Below are 12942 nucleotides of genomic sequence, written 5' to 3'. Positions count from 1 at the left end.
ATGATGGAATTTACGCTGCCCAAGTTAAAATGTTAAATCCACATATTACATGATATGAAAAATAGTCTGGTTTTGGTCTGGTTTATACAGGACAGAAGACAGCATCCAGCTGGCTGGAACAGAACAGCCAAAGACACACAATGTCTATGAACATGGTGATGAGTCTTGGAATACATTTATTTCAGCAGCTCTGGATCTGGGTGAGACATCTGGAAACTTTCACTACTACAACAGTCCTGCTGCTTTATTGCCATGCTTATCCCTCCACCCAACCCTAATTAACATGTTAAAACAAAGACTGTGTCAGACCATTTTACTGTTCACCATGGGTGTCATGATCTGGAATACCTACAGCAATTATTGTTAACTGCAATCAGTTTTCTTTGTGCAATTAATAGTTTGTAGTTGGCAAAAAGACTGTGATATACAGCAGTGAAAGGAGAGATGAGGAACTTTTTTGTTTTCAATATGCAGTTATATAGTTTAATTCCTGCATCCAGAGATGAATCATTAGAGCAATAATATATTGACAGAAAAACATAAATTATGTTTTGGCAGCTGAAACTGAAATGGTCTTGGATTAACAATTAGTCATTGTTGGCAGTTTAATTGTAAGCATCCTTCTCAGACTTGGGTGGCCTCTGTGAGACTGAAGCGCTGAAGTCAGACGAAGGCACTGGCTCTGCTGCTGGATTCTGCGAAGTTTCCAATTCTCCCACAGAATTTTTGCACAAGTGTTTGCCTGAAACACAAGAGAGCAGAATAAACAGTTTAAGTAACTGAAAATGTGCAAGTGAGGATATATTCATTTCTCGAATCATAGCCAAAACAACAATACCACTACCTCCAACAAAACCTAAGCACAATATTCAGACCATCAAGCAGAACATTAAGACCAAAGGAACTGTTTTACTTGCATATGACTTGATGACACCTGTACTTATTTTCTGGGAACCCCCCTCACTCCTCAAGCTCACAAACAGTGAAGTGTTACTGACCGGTAGAGAAGCTCAGAGCTGGCACATACTGGGACCAAAAAGAGCAGTGGGATGCCTGTAGGCCATTGCGGTTTCTGAGGGCAGGGGACAGCTCCTTATAGTTCTGCCCACTTGGGTGGGGCAGAAACTGAGGCCATGGAGGCAAAACCTCACCGAAGGACGCTGTAGAGCCAGAGAGAGGCAAATTGGGGTTTCTGAATGGAAAATGAGAAGGGACAGAAGTGAGTGTGAGAAAAGCAACACAAACACATATAGGTGCACACAACCTGGTTGTCTTACAGCATACAAATGAGTGATATGCTAACTACCCAGACTTGATGAAGCTGGCCGTGTAGGTCATGATCTGCAAAGAGAGAGTTCTCTCTGTGGAAGTGAAGAGGCCTCGCATTTCGGGTACATGTGGCACTCCAAACACATACTGCACATCCAGAGGCATCGACAAATCAGTGCTGGAACAGGGGAAAAAGAGTCAAATATATCAGATTGGATGTCCAGTTCCATTTAGTCTTTAATTTAATCTTCAGGTGCAATCTGATTATCATGAAGGTTTAGTAATATTTGTGATTTAGCTTGCGCTTTCTATATTAGAATGATGGTGGTTTACGTATGTTAGAAATCAGGCTGTAGCTCCTTGAAATTTCAAGCATTCTTTATATTATTATTATTATATGGTGTATTATTATATTATTATATTATTCTTTATTTTTACATCTTCATTTATAAAACTGAAAATGAGTCAAATTCCGAGGATGCACAAGATGAAAGATAAGTTCATATAGATGACAATTCTGTGAACGTCAGTTGAATGAATGCACTGGATTTTTGTACCCTAAATAATTCATGTCAGCTTTCATTCTTGCTCCCATGACAGGGAGGGCACTGCAAAGACATCTAAGTGCATCTAAGTGGGTATACCAGGGCCTAAATGTCATGGTACGGCCCCTTCCCCCCCTCAAACGTCTCCCGTGTGTGTGTATGTGTGTGTGTTCGTCTGTAATGCCACGCCCTCTCGTGTTTCTCACCTGGTCCTTGTTGTGTGTCATTGTCATGCGTGTATAAAAGTCTCCTCTCTTATCCTGGATGTCGGTGTTTGAAACCATAGCCTGCGTGCTACGTCTTATTAAGTGTATTAATAAAAGTCTGTTTCAACGTGCCTCATCCCCGCATCCTGCTTAAGCCTTCATACGTTACACTAACGGCTGAGTGTATGAGCAACTGAAGGGACCCCGGGTTGAATTATCTAATAGTAATGTCTTACTCCTTAGGGTACGTTCACTCAATATGTATGACATATGCGCATATACAAAACATCTAGACAGCACTTATGGTCACTGTACAAGAGTGCACAATACATGTTACCATGAGTCAGCTAACCTCTGAGCACAGCATGGTCTGATCTGTAAAAGGCGTGAAAATGGCACCAGTCAATACCTGGTGTGTGTCATGTCTCCAGGCAAGTGGTACATGTAAACACTGGAGCGGGTGTTGGAGGCCCAGAAGCTGGCCATGCTCACAGAGGGGCAGGTGATGAAGAAATCTCTGCAGCAGGAAAAAAACCCATGAGTAAGACCACTTGATCTATGTTGCTTCCAGTGATGAAGCCATATCAAATAAATTCTTCTCAGTATTACATGATAATACTGAAGTGACCCAGCTGCTGAGTTTCTTTTCCTGCTATGCCAAAACTTGACACATTTCCCTTAGATCATTGTTACTAACAAAGATAAAGAGCAACAAAACAGATGGAATTTTCATTCCCCATCTGCTGATTATGAAACGCGTTCATCCAGCACTACTGATGATGACCATTTTCCATGATTTTACTCCTTTCTTTTCTTTTTTTAAATGTTTTTATTTATGGAAGATCCGAGGAGAGCAAGACACAGAGACTCAGGAATGGCTCAGCACCCTGGATTAAGCCAGACTGCAGACTACATGCGATGTCCTCTTTTCTTGCCCTAGGCCTTATGCGATCATGTAACTGAAAGGAGAGACAGTGCCTCCCCTCCTCTTCCTAACTCTCTTTAGGTGGTAAGGTCAACATTCCTGTGTTCTAGAGAAAATATGCAAGTGCACCTTAAACCCCTAAAAGTCTGCTCATCCATATGCCACATTATGTAATAGTTTCCAAGGCTCTAATTCTTTCAATAACATTCCTTCGGTTCCTCCCCAGCACTCTTGACTCCCATTGGCGTCTTTGGTCTAATGCACTCCTCTGAAGAATGCCATATATTTACACAGAGTGACTTAAAATGGGTCTACAGTTACCAGAGCCAAGACTGTCCATGCTGTCTTATGTTTAAGACTAAACATGGATTTCAGTCTAATCCTGTTACACCAACACATCTAAGAAACCCTAAATAAAGAATTTCCTTTAAAACAGCTCTACAGCATGTTTAACTAGACTAGGTTTAACTAGGTGTGGGCAACATTTCACAGAAGTTATAGAGGATACAGGTAAATTCCCAGTTCCATTTACTAATACGACGCACACAGAAGGCATCCAGCTTACAGTTTCTTGGGTCAGACACACATGAATCCAAACAAGGTTTAAGGCTGCATTTAGGCTCTGTCAAACACACAGTCTGGGGCAAAGTCACAGTGGTTCTTTATGTGAGTCTATTACAGGGGTGCAATCATGATTGCATGCATATAGCACCTGTAGGAAAGCAGCACAGAGACTCCTGAGTACATGTGCACTCTGGTGGTGACTATGCTGCAGAGGAAGCTGCATGTTGGCAGGCGTATTGCATGTGTGTCAGATGCTGTCCATGCTATATCTGACAGTAGTCATTACTTGGGCAGGGTAAGGCACTTGACTCTCCCTCCATTCTTTCTCTCCACTCCCTCTAATTCTCTCTCTCTCTCTCTCTCTCTCTCTCACTTTCTCTCTCTCTCTCTCTCTCTCCCCTTCTCTTTCTCTCCTTCACTAAACAGCATTTAGGCCACTGAATCAAAGTGGTCATTCGTTGTACCTAAAAGTTATGCAAATAATTTTTTTTTTGGTAGCAATCGGGAAGCAATCAATATACCAATATTCTATGAGACAGAGCAATCCAAATGACAAAAAGCAAATCTGCCGGATTCGGTTTCCAGAGAGCGAAAGCTCAACACACTGAGCACTAAGAACATGCTGTTCCACACATTATTTGAGCATTTCTATCCTGCAATCTGTAAATAATCCTGACTTGTGCACAAACACACAGAGACAAAGAGAACCACAGACAGACACATACGTCTTTGAGCCTTCTCAGCTCTGGGTCTGACTCTTTTTCACTGCATTGGCAGCAGCTTCATCCATTCAAATGCTGATCATTATGAGTGCAAAAATGATCTCAGGTCAGTACAAAAAATGTCACCTATTTTTCATGCTCTGTAACCACCATCTATTTCAGCAAAGTTCAGCTGTGCTACTTCCTTCTTCTTGCCCACAAAACTACACCCTTCTTATTATAAGTCTATGGTGACTGTCCTACTTTTTTGACTGCTCTATTTTTTTGGCTTTTTTACTGCTCTATTTTAAAGGGAGGCAAGCATACACATATTTGACTGCTTTGTGCCCATAACACAAACCTATTTTTACTTAATTCTTTAGCATGTTTCACCACTAAACAAACTCGACTGTGTCCTTGTAAAATAAAATGGCCATGTCTCTCTTCAGAGGCTACTAAGAATACCAGAGAGATTAAAGCAGTTGGTAGTTTAACTGCATGGCAGTAATTGACTGCAAATTAAAAATTCAAGCTAAGAGTAAGCACTGGGATGAACTGTGTTGCACTGAAGATTCAGGAAGGACTATTTACACACTGAACTTCTGAACATCACCGTGGATGAGAGCAGAAGGCTGGAGCAGCTGGCCATCTTTGGGTTAATAAAATGATGGCGACTGCTCTTACCTTGTAGCATTCTCTAGAGCCCGGGAGAAGACATTGTAGCCAGCGGGGGTCGGAGAGTGGTGCAGGGAGTAAAACCATGTGGCTGCTTCCTTGACAAACACATTGGCATCGTCTCCACCGAGGGAATTAGACAGGGCTTCATAGAAAGCGGTTTTACTGTCTGCTCTTCCCTGAAGCTGCTCAAAGTTCTATTTCAATAACCGCAAAAAAAACCCAAAAACAACAACAGAGGCCACTTCTCAGAATCACAAGAAAGCATAGTGAGATATAAGTGACAAGGATGATGATGGGGTCAGCTCATCCTCGGCGTTAGAGCCAGGGGATCTACTGGGGGCTTAAAGCCATGCTGGACCTTGATGTTCTTGGCTCTGCTGATCAGACCATCCTCTGCCGAAGAGCCGAGAAACAGGGGTGCTGAGAGGAAGTGACCAGAGCGTAGGGCTGTGGAGGGCTCTTCCTCAACCACCACGCCATCCACCACTGGAGCCCAGGCCTCCAGGGGACCACTCACTGCCAGCAACTGCACACAAACACACAATCACATAAGTGGTTCACCGTCAACACATCATTTGAAAAGAAAAAAAAAAAATTTTCCACTGTTAAGGAGGTACTAAGGCTGTAAGGGGCCCTTTTGGGCTATTTTTTCAATCTGGCATGGCAGATGAATGACGCACTGATTTACTCAAGCACAGCTCCATAGTCAGAGTGCAAGTCACAGGGGAGCCACCTTGGTCTGAGCAGCGTTGATGTTCTCAGCTGGCTTCTCTCTCAGGCAGGTTAGTAGCTGCGTGGGCTCCGAGGCTGAGCAGCCCAGCTCTCTGCCCAGAGACAAAGCCTGCTCCCGGGCCTTCTGCCTGCGCATCACTGCTGCTGGAGAGAACACTGACCCACCCTGAAAGAAGCCATGCAGGGTCTCATCAACCAGTGTTCCAAATGCCATCCTCAAAACCTTGCCTTAGCTTTCTTATATTAACCTCTGGTGCTCTATTTCCACTACATCTTCCTTATCAAGAGCATCGTTTCCTGGTTTAATCCAATAATACAAGGCACCACGAGATTACTTTAAAACAGAGTATTTTGAGGAACAAGACAAATAACTTTTAGAAACCTATTTAAGACTGAATTAAGTTAAATCACCATAGTATCACTATATTATCCAACATAATACCACCATGTGTCAAGAAGATTTATATCTCAACATATGTTATTCTTGACACAGAACAGTGTAAAAGGCATGCTATAATGAAATCATACTACAATAACAAAAATATTTTAAAAGGTTACATAATTACCACCACAATGCGGTGGTTTATGCTGTTTGTGATATTTGTATATACTCACTACCAGCTATTAACAGGCATACTGATGTGCTAAAGTGCGCTGAACTCATTTGCATGCTGTAGACAGCTTTATCAGCACTTCCTATTTTGCTTGCTTCTGGAGCGGAAAATGTGGTAAGAAAGACCAGCTTCCCTATTCTGACAGGCTACGTTCAACATCAGCTCTTCCCTACAGCAAGTTTTAAAAATGAAATAAATAAAAAAAACAATCAGCCAGAAGAGGTGAGAGTTCCCAGAGGCCACTGACACACTGGCTGAGACGTGGCCTGGATGGAGAGAATCCAGTGAGCGCTTTCTTAATTTGGGACGTTTCGAGTAGGACCCAGTAATGGGGAATACACAGGCAAGTCAGCAGTCTCAAGAGGACTTCATACAAACTACTACCAGTGACGACCTGACATCAAGAGGTAAGACGTTCACTGACAAACACACCAGGCACTGATAAATAGAATTTACATGTGTGCAGTTTTTTTTCCTTGTTCTCGTCTTTCACTTGTATTTGCCATTATAACGATAACTGCAGTACGGAGGGGACATACATGATTTATCTTGACGTGTGTCAAATATAGCTGCACTTGTGTACGATGTATTGGAAATATTTATAATTGTTGAGTATAATTAGAAAACTGTATAATAAATAATAAATTGGCAAATAAACCAATGACACACATTACAGTATAAACAACCAAGTAAAAAGTGAAAGCGCACCAATAAGTATCAATGAATTCACTGCAGATGTCCTCTAAAAAAGGCTACCTGCACTATCAAATAAATCTAATACAAGGTACCCATAACAAAATTACATGAAATCTGAGAGAAGAAAAATGCGAGCCTCTGAAACCCGAACTGATGAAAAAAAGAATAGCTGATCTGATTAAGGACCCCCTATGAGGGGGTGTCTGCCAGGTCTTTACTCTCTGCTCCTTTAACTATGGTCTGTTTAGCTCTATACAGGAGCAATCACCCTGAAACTAAATCTGAAGGTCATGTGTTAGATAACTTTAATAAAGGTATTTAAACCAACGAAAAGAGTTTAAAAGATTGCTCAAAATAAGTACTTGCTCTTTTGGATGACATCAGAGGACATCGCTACATCAGGTGGAACAAGCCAAGCTAAGTTATGCTTGGTTTTATTAATTCACATTACTTGTATTCTTATCAAAAATTATAAATATGATTTACTGTTAATATATTTTACATCGCAACATTTTTAAAGAACATTGTGCCAAATTCCTCATTTGTTTCAACTCTGATCTTCCTGGTGTTTCAGTGAGTGAGAAGGAGGCAGCAGTGGTGCTAAGCGACTACCCTCCCTCTGAGATGTGTGAGCCCATATTCAGGAGAGGAGATTGGCTGAGACTCCTCTCAGAGTGAGTTTTAGCCTTTCAATCTGAGCGACGACCCTCCCTCTGAAGAGTGTGAGCCCATATTCAGGAGAGGAGACTGTTTGAAGAGCTATGCTTTAAGCAGATCTATATTTTCTAAGTCGTGCTTTTGCCCCACAACACTCCATTTTACTACATGCTTTTTTTTTGTATGTTGTCAGCAAAAAGCAAAGGATTATTATACTTTTTATAACTAGGTTGTGTTTCTATAATCTTTTATGGTATAACAGAATGTTCCAGACAGAATAATCTAACAAGTGAGGCTGTGTTATTGTTTCGAGTCCTCATTTCTCATTCTACTACTTGCTTTTATTGTTTACTATGTTATTCTTGTCAACACAGGACGTGCTGATGTAGACTAAATAGGCAGAGTGCATTTTACGAAAGTCCACACCCTGTAATGGAACATTCTGTCAGTGCACAAGAGAGAAGCTTATGATTTTTGTAGCATAAACTGCTTATTTAAAAAACATATCTTGACCACCACTTTTATAGTCATTATATTACTGGTGTGCTGGAATTTCACTGCCTTTAGTAACTGCCTAAAGCTGCAAAACTATTCAGGACAGGTTGAGTCTTGAATTCCAAAGAAATAGGAAGTGAAATGTGTAACCACCTAATATTTACAGTTTAACTTTTGTCACTTTAATTAGAAAGGAAACCAAGTACTACTTATCAGCCAAAGATTGCTCCATTCTGCAAAATAACTGCATAAGTCCATATATCAGGGTAGTAGAAAGGACTGAAAGTTTAAAACAAATCACTGCACATTTGTTCCACTGCAAAGATTCCAGTGGTCGATAAGAACATCACAGAACACTCTTCCAGAGCAAATGAGATACACAGTATGATCACAGCATTTGATTACTAATAGAACTTCATTTTTAGATGCTCCTCAATAAACATGTGATGAGAGGAGCTGCTACCATTTATGCCATGGGTTAATTTTATTTGACTGATTATTGACTAATATAGAAAGTGAGCGTGCTGTTCCAGCTCCATGGGCTAGTATTTAAGTATATAGAATAAGATACATATGTTCGGATTACATTCCCAACCATAGAATGTCATTCTAGCCTTATTCAAAATAGTAGAGGAAGCAGCAGAATGTCTTGCACTAACTAATAGTGATCTACAGAGGTGTCCTCTTTGTAATAATCTAATGTACATGTCACATATATTACATAAGCATCTATCTGGAAATTGCACATGAGATTATGCTCATTTTTTCTCCCAGCGAGGGCTACTGGTGGAAAGTATACTCTGTCCAGACCCACAAGGAGAACTACATCCCAAGATGCTATGCAGCTAAGGTTTACCACGGGTGAGTGAGAAAAAGCAAGGCTAAAACAGCCATGTTATCGGTAAAACAACGTAGGGTAAAAATCTAAGCGCTAACTCCTACTCCCGGCCCCTTGTTTACAGGTGGTTGTTCGAGGGTGTCGCAAGGCAAAAAGCTGAAGAGTTGCTCTGGCTACCTGGGAACAGAGTAGGCTCATTCTTGATCAGAGAGAGCACAGGAGGTGAGGAGGCCGTTCCTGTGAGACTGTGCCCAGGGAAAATTGCTATGAACTCTTAAGTGTGCGGGCTAATTTGGTGAGAAGCTGACATAGTAGCTTCTCACCAAATTAGCCCGCACACTTAAGAGTTTGGTATGGATTTCGGACCCGCAGGTACCTACAGCTTGTCCGTGCGCCACAGGGCTATACTGCATTACCGGATATTTCGCATGCCAAACAACTGGTACTTCATCTCGCCACGTCTCACCTTCCAGTGCCTCGAGGACCTTGTCAACCACTACTCTGGTAACATCGATCATATAACAAAACCCTTAGGAGGTTGAATGTAGTTATTTCTTTTAGTCCACATTTTGGAGGTTATCCATCGGATCGCCGGCATGGTCGTTATCGTTTGCAAGCCGCGGCCAACCAACTTTGCTCTGGCACACAGATATAGCTGATGGGCTGTGCTGCGTTCTCACTGGACCCTGCCTGGCTGCCAGTGGTCTGACCCAGAGCCAGCCTTCTCAGGCTGCTCTCAGGAGACCACACAGGTTCACCTGGACAGCCATGGACAGGTACGGGGACATCATCAGCTTAACTAAGACAGGTTACAGTAGGACTTTGTTCTGATTTTGAAGTCAAATACTTATCATCATCTGTTTCCTGGTCATTCTTTATGTATTTATTTGTATTGATTAATAGATGATTATTTGGTTGGTTCATTGTTTGATTAACATAGCCGTCAGTTAGCTAGTTAGATAATGGGTTATTAATTAAGATACTTTCTCAAATGGCTTAATCACTGAGCCTGAGATACCTTGAGCCATCTGCATATGCTGTCGTTCATAATGCAATTCAACAGCGCCGTGTTAGTTTTGCTAACTGCACTAACGTGCTGCCCCACCACAGTGCCGACCTCATGCAGCGGAATGCTAAGGGCCTCCCTGCAGGCACAGGCTGCAGCGTCAGTTTCGGTGTGCAGGAAAGTGTGTCCTCCTATCTCTCCGTGGCAGGAGTGGAAGTGACACGGAAGCGCAGCTGGAAACGGAAGAAGTGGACGTCTGTACGCACACACCCAGTGCAGAAACTCAGCAGCATGGTCATGGAGGAGGAGACCTACGCGGAGGTGCTATAGTGAACCACGGGAAACAAACTGGGGGGATGCAGCTGAAAGGTATGGTGTTAATAGCCAAAACCTAAACAGATGTTAAACATTCATTTGGAAACATTACGCTGTGTTTTTGGAAGATGACTTGGTAGATTCATTAGAAGGACTGACTGAGAAAGCCAACAAACACCACGACTCAGACATGGACCTGTGCAAGTTTCAGTTCTTACCATAAGGAGAGCCTGATGGAACAGAGATGAGGAGGAGGAGGAGAGATGTAGGCTGGCAATGTCAGCACCGTTTCTGTCTGCTCCTACTGTAACCTTAGCAGGGTCTCCCCGGAAACGGGCGATATTCTCCTGCACCCACTGCAGAGCCATGGCCTGATCCTGCAACCCAAAGTTCCCTGGGAGAGCGCTGGAACCTGGAGCCACATCAGCACGTGGACTTTGCTACAATCATCTCTAGCCGTATAAGGCAAAGTAGTGCACCTGCTAATGAGTAGAATCATTTCCTTAATGTTGTTAATGCATTAACTATAGCAGTATGGCCATGCAGACTCAACTGTGCATCTTTAACATTGCATTCATTCTGTAAATATTATTAAAAGCATTCAGCATTTATTTTAGGCTGTCCACTGTAGGCACATGTATAATACTGTATATAACTAGCTAGCAAAGTAACTGTCAAGCTTTCACTGTCAACAAAGGTTTCACAAAAGAATATCTTCCACCTTGTATCCTCAGAGAGGCCTTCGAATGGTACTACGAAGTTCCAAACCACATTCATTAATTATGGTTTTCATTTGTGATGCCTAGAACTGCCTGGTTCCATAGTATAGAATAAATCAAATATGACAGCCTATAAAAAAGTGTGTGTGTGTGTAATGCTGAGACATATGGCACCTGTACTGAGGAATCCATATGCAGCCACCCTGAAGCTGGCTGTCACCACAATGATGTTTCCTACAGCTGCAAGGTAGGAGCCATCCAGCAGGCCAGAGGCAGGGTTATGGAAAAACACTAGGACTGATGCAGCCCCTCTCTGTAACATACACAGAACAATAAATATGGCACCAGAAATCAGGGATGCCAAGCAGTGTTGCGCTTACGTACATATGTATGAGTGCGAGTGTATGCGCGCGCGCACGCGTGTGTGTGTGTGTGAGTGTGAGTGTGTGTGTGTGAGTGTGTGTGTGTGTGTGTGTGTGTGTGTGTGTGTGTGTGTGAGATAGACAAACATGGGTAACTACCACACTGGTGGGCACAAATATGTTCAGGTAAAGACAGTCTTCACTGGTGTTGAAGTCAGCAGTATCACCAGGCTGCATACAACTGGGTCTAAACAAACAATTAAAACATTTAAACACCATTACCCAAACAACCAGACAATTATAACATGACATTCATGCATACACACACAGGCTCAAAAATGAAACACAGACCGAGCAAATGTGGCGTTCCAGGTGCCTGTCCAATCAGCTGGCTGTGGGGAACTGAAGCGAAGCTGACCAATTGGTGGACGAGCATAAGGCACACCCAGGAAGTAAGTCACACTCTTGCTCTCTGTACCAATCATCTTCACCTCATTTTCACCAAGGAGTGTTCCATGGCCAGTGATGGACACTGAAGTAAGATCTGGCTTCAAAACTTCAAACATGCAATATCCTTAAAAGCCATGACCTGAGTTATCATAATTATTGTTATTTTCTTCTTGGTATTTGCATACTGTTCCACATCATCTGCTGTGATTGGGCTCTAAGGTTCTCAGGCCATTTTCTCACCTGTTCTAAGGTACACGTATTGGGCAGGTTCCTTGGTGAGAAGGACACAGTGCTGGCTGCTGGAGGTGGGGAGGCAGGTGTGGGAGTCTGGGTACATCACACACCTCACTGCTGACTCTCTACTGGCCACTGATACAGCCAAGCAGGAGTCATGCTCCTCACAGGCTGTGGAGAAAGAGGGAGATTTGGAATGTACACACACACACACATACACACCTTTGCACTCTTTTTTTTGACTCTCACCAGCCAGACACCAGTCACGGACGCTTTCCAAGTCCTTCGCGATGTCTCTGCTGATATGAACGATGTCAAACGCAGACACAGAGGAATCCACTAGTACAGATGATGCATCCAGCAACTTCCAGTCTTTCAAATGAACTATAAAGAATTATTAACATATGAACAGCTTAATCTGATAATGTTAGTTTGCAAGTCCATGAGAAATAACATGTCATGTGAGTCCTATGTTGCATGAACATGTATGAACTAGAAAGCATGTATGTGTTGTGAAGCAATATGTTGCTTCATCACCGATATTAGTAAAGAAATATGTTTCTATAAATTTGTAAACTGTAAATCTGTAACGTGTAAATCTGATCTGAAGGCCATATGCAGAGGCAATGTGTTAAACCCTGTTTTCTCTGACTCAGCTCAAATTAGGTAAACAATGCCTGTCACTGCCCTGAATGCATTTCACTGATAAAACCGATAATAATGAAGGGCATTTTACAATAACAGTGTAATTAAGTGGTATTGTAAGGATTAAATGCACATAAAAAAGAGCAGATCCTGATTATGAAATATTCCTAATTAATAATGTAACATAGACAAACATGCATGTGCCTCTTACCAGCCTGTGAGGGAGAGCGAAGTCCGAAGGAAGGGCAAATGCCTGGACTTTCTGTCCACTGATTCACTACAAATACAGGA

General features: G+C 42.3%; 2 protein-coding genes across 2 annotated transcripts in view; one reads left to right on the top strand and one right to left on the bottom strand.

Moving 5' to 3' along the window:
* Positions 1-206: 206 nt before the first annotated feature.
* tg (thyroglobulin) overlaps positions 207-12942 on the bottom strand; it is a 31337-nt gene continuing 18601 nt past the window's right edge. Inside the window, exons 35-48 of the mRNA XM_026999953.2 lie at positions 12863-12928; positions 12256-12390; positions 12013-12177; positions 11674-11878; positions 11482-11569; positions 11135-11273; positions 10460-10653; positions 5622-5786; positions 5247-5414; positions 4895-5082; positions 2430-2537; positions 1307-1447; positions 999-1192; positions 207-742 (exon numbers count right to left, since the gene is read on the bottom strand). Of these exons, the coding sequence (XP_026855754.2) occupies positions 606-742; positions 999-1192; positions 1307-1447; positions 2430-2537; positions 4895-5082; positions 5247-5414; positions 5622-5786; positions 10460-10653; positions 11135-11273; positions 11482-11569; positions 11674-11878; positions 12013-12177; positions 12256-12390; positions 12863-12928 (2093 nt within the window). The 3' untranslated portion in view covers positions 207-605. The remainder of the gene's footprint in view (positions 743-998; positions 1193-1306; positions 1448-2429; positions 2538-4894; positions 5083-5246; positions 5415-5621; positions 5787-10459; positions 10654-11134; positions 11274-11481; positions 11570-11673; positions 11879-12012; positions 12178-12255; positions 12391-12862; positions 12929-12942) is intronic.
* LOC113571155 (src-like-adapter) lies at positions 6358-10352 on the top strand. The gene is made up of 7 exons (XM_026999958.2): positions 6358-6641; positions 7505-7604; positions 8857-8943; positions 9045-9142; positions 9293-9424; positions 9570-9696; positions 10031-10352. Exons 1-7 carry the CDS (start codon positions 6563-6565, stop codon positions 10254-10256), a joined length of 849 nt encoding a protein of 282 aa, XP_026855759.2. The 5' UTR covers positions 6358-6562; the 3' UTR covers positions 10257-10352.

This window comes from Electrophorus electricus, chromosome 10 (assembly GCF_013358815.1).
Source record: "Electrophorus electricus isolate fEleEle1 chromosome 10, fEleEle1.pri, whole genome shotgun sequence".
NCBI classification, from domain to species: domain Eukaryota; kingdom Metazoa; phylum Chordata; class Actinopteri; order Gymnotiformes; family Gymnotidae; genus Electrophorus; species Electrophorus electricus.
Note: the sequence above shows the minus strand (reverse complement) of the source record. Positions and strands in the feature narration are given on the sequence as shown.

Bases quoted from the DNA above. Each gene is read 5' to 3' on its own strand.
- LOC113571155 (XM_026999958.2), top strand. From the start codon at position 6,563: ATGGGGAATACACAGGCAAGTCAGCAGTCTCAAGAGGACTTCATACAA. The intron at 9,425-9,569 runs GTAACATCGATC...TCTGGCACACAG, and splicing joins CCTTGTCAACCACTACTCTG to ATATAGCTGATGGGCTGTGC. The intron at 9,697-10,030 runs GTACGGGGACAT...GCCCCACCACAG, and splicing joins ACCTGGACAGCCATGGACAG to TGCCGACCTCATGCAGCGGA.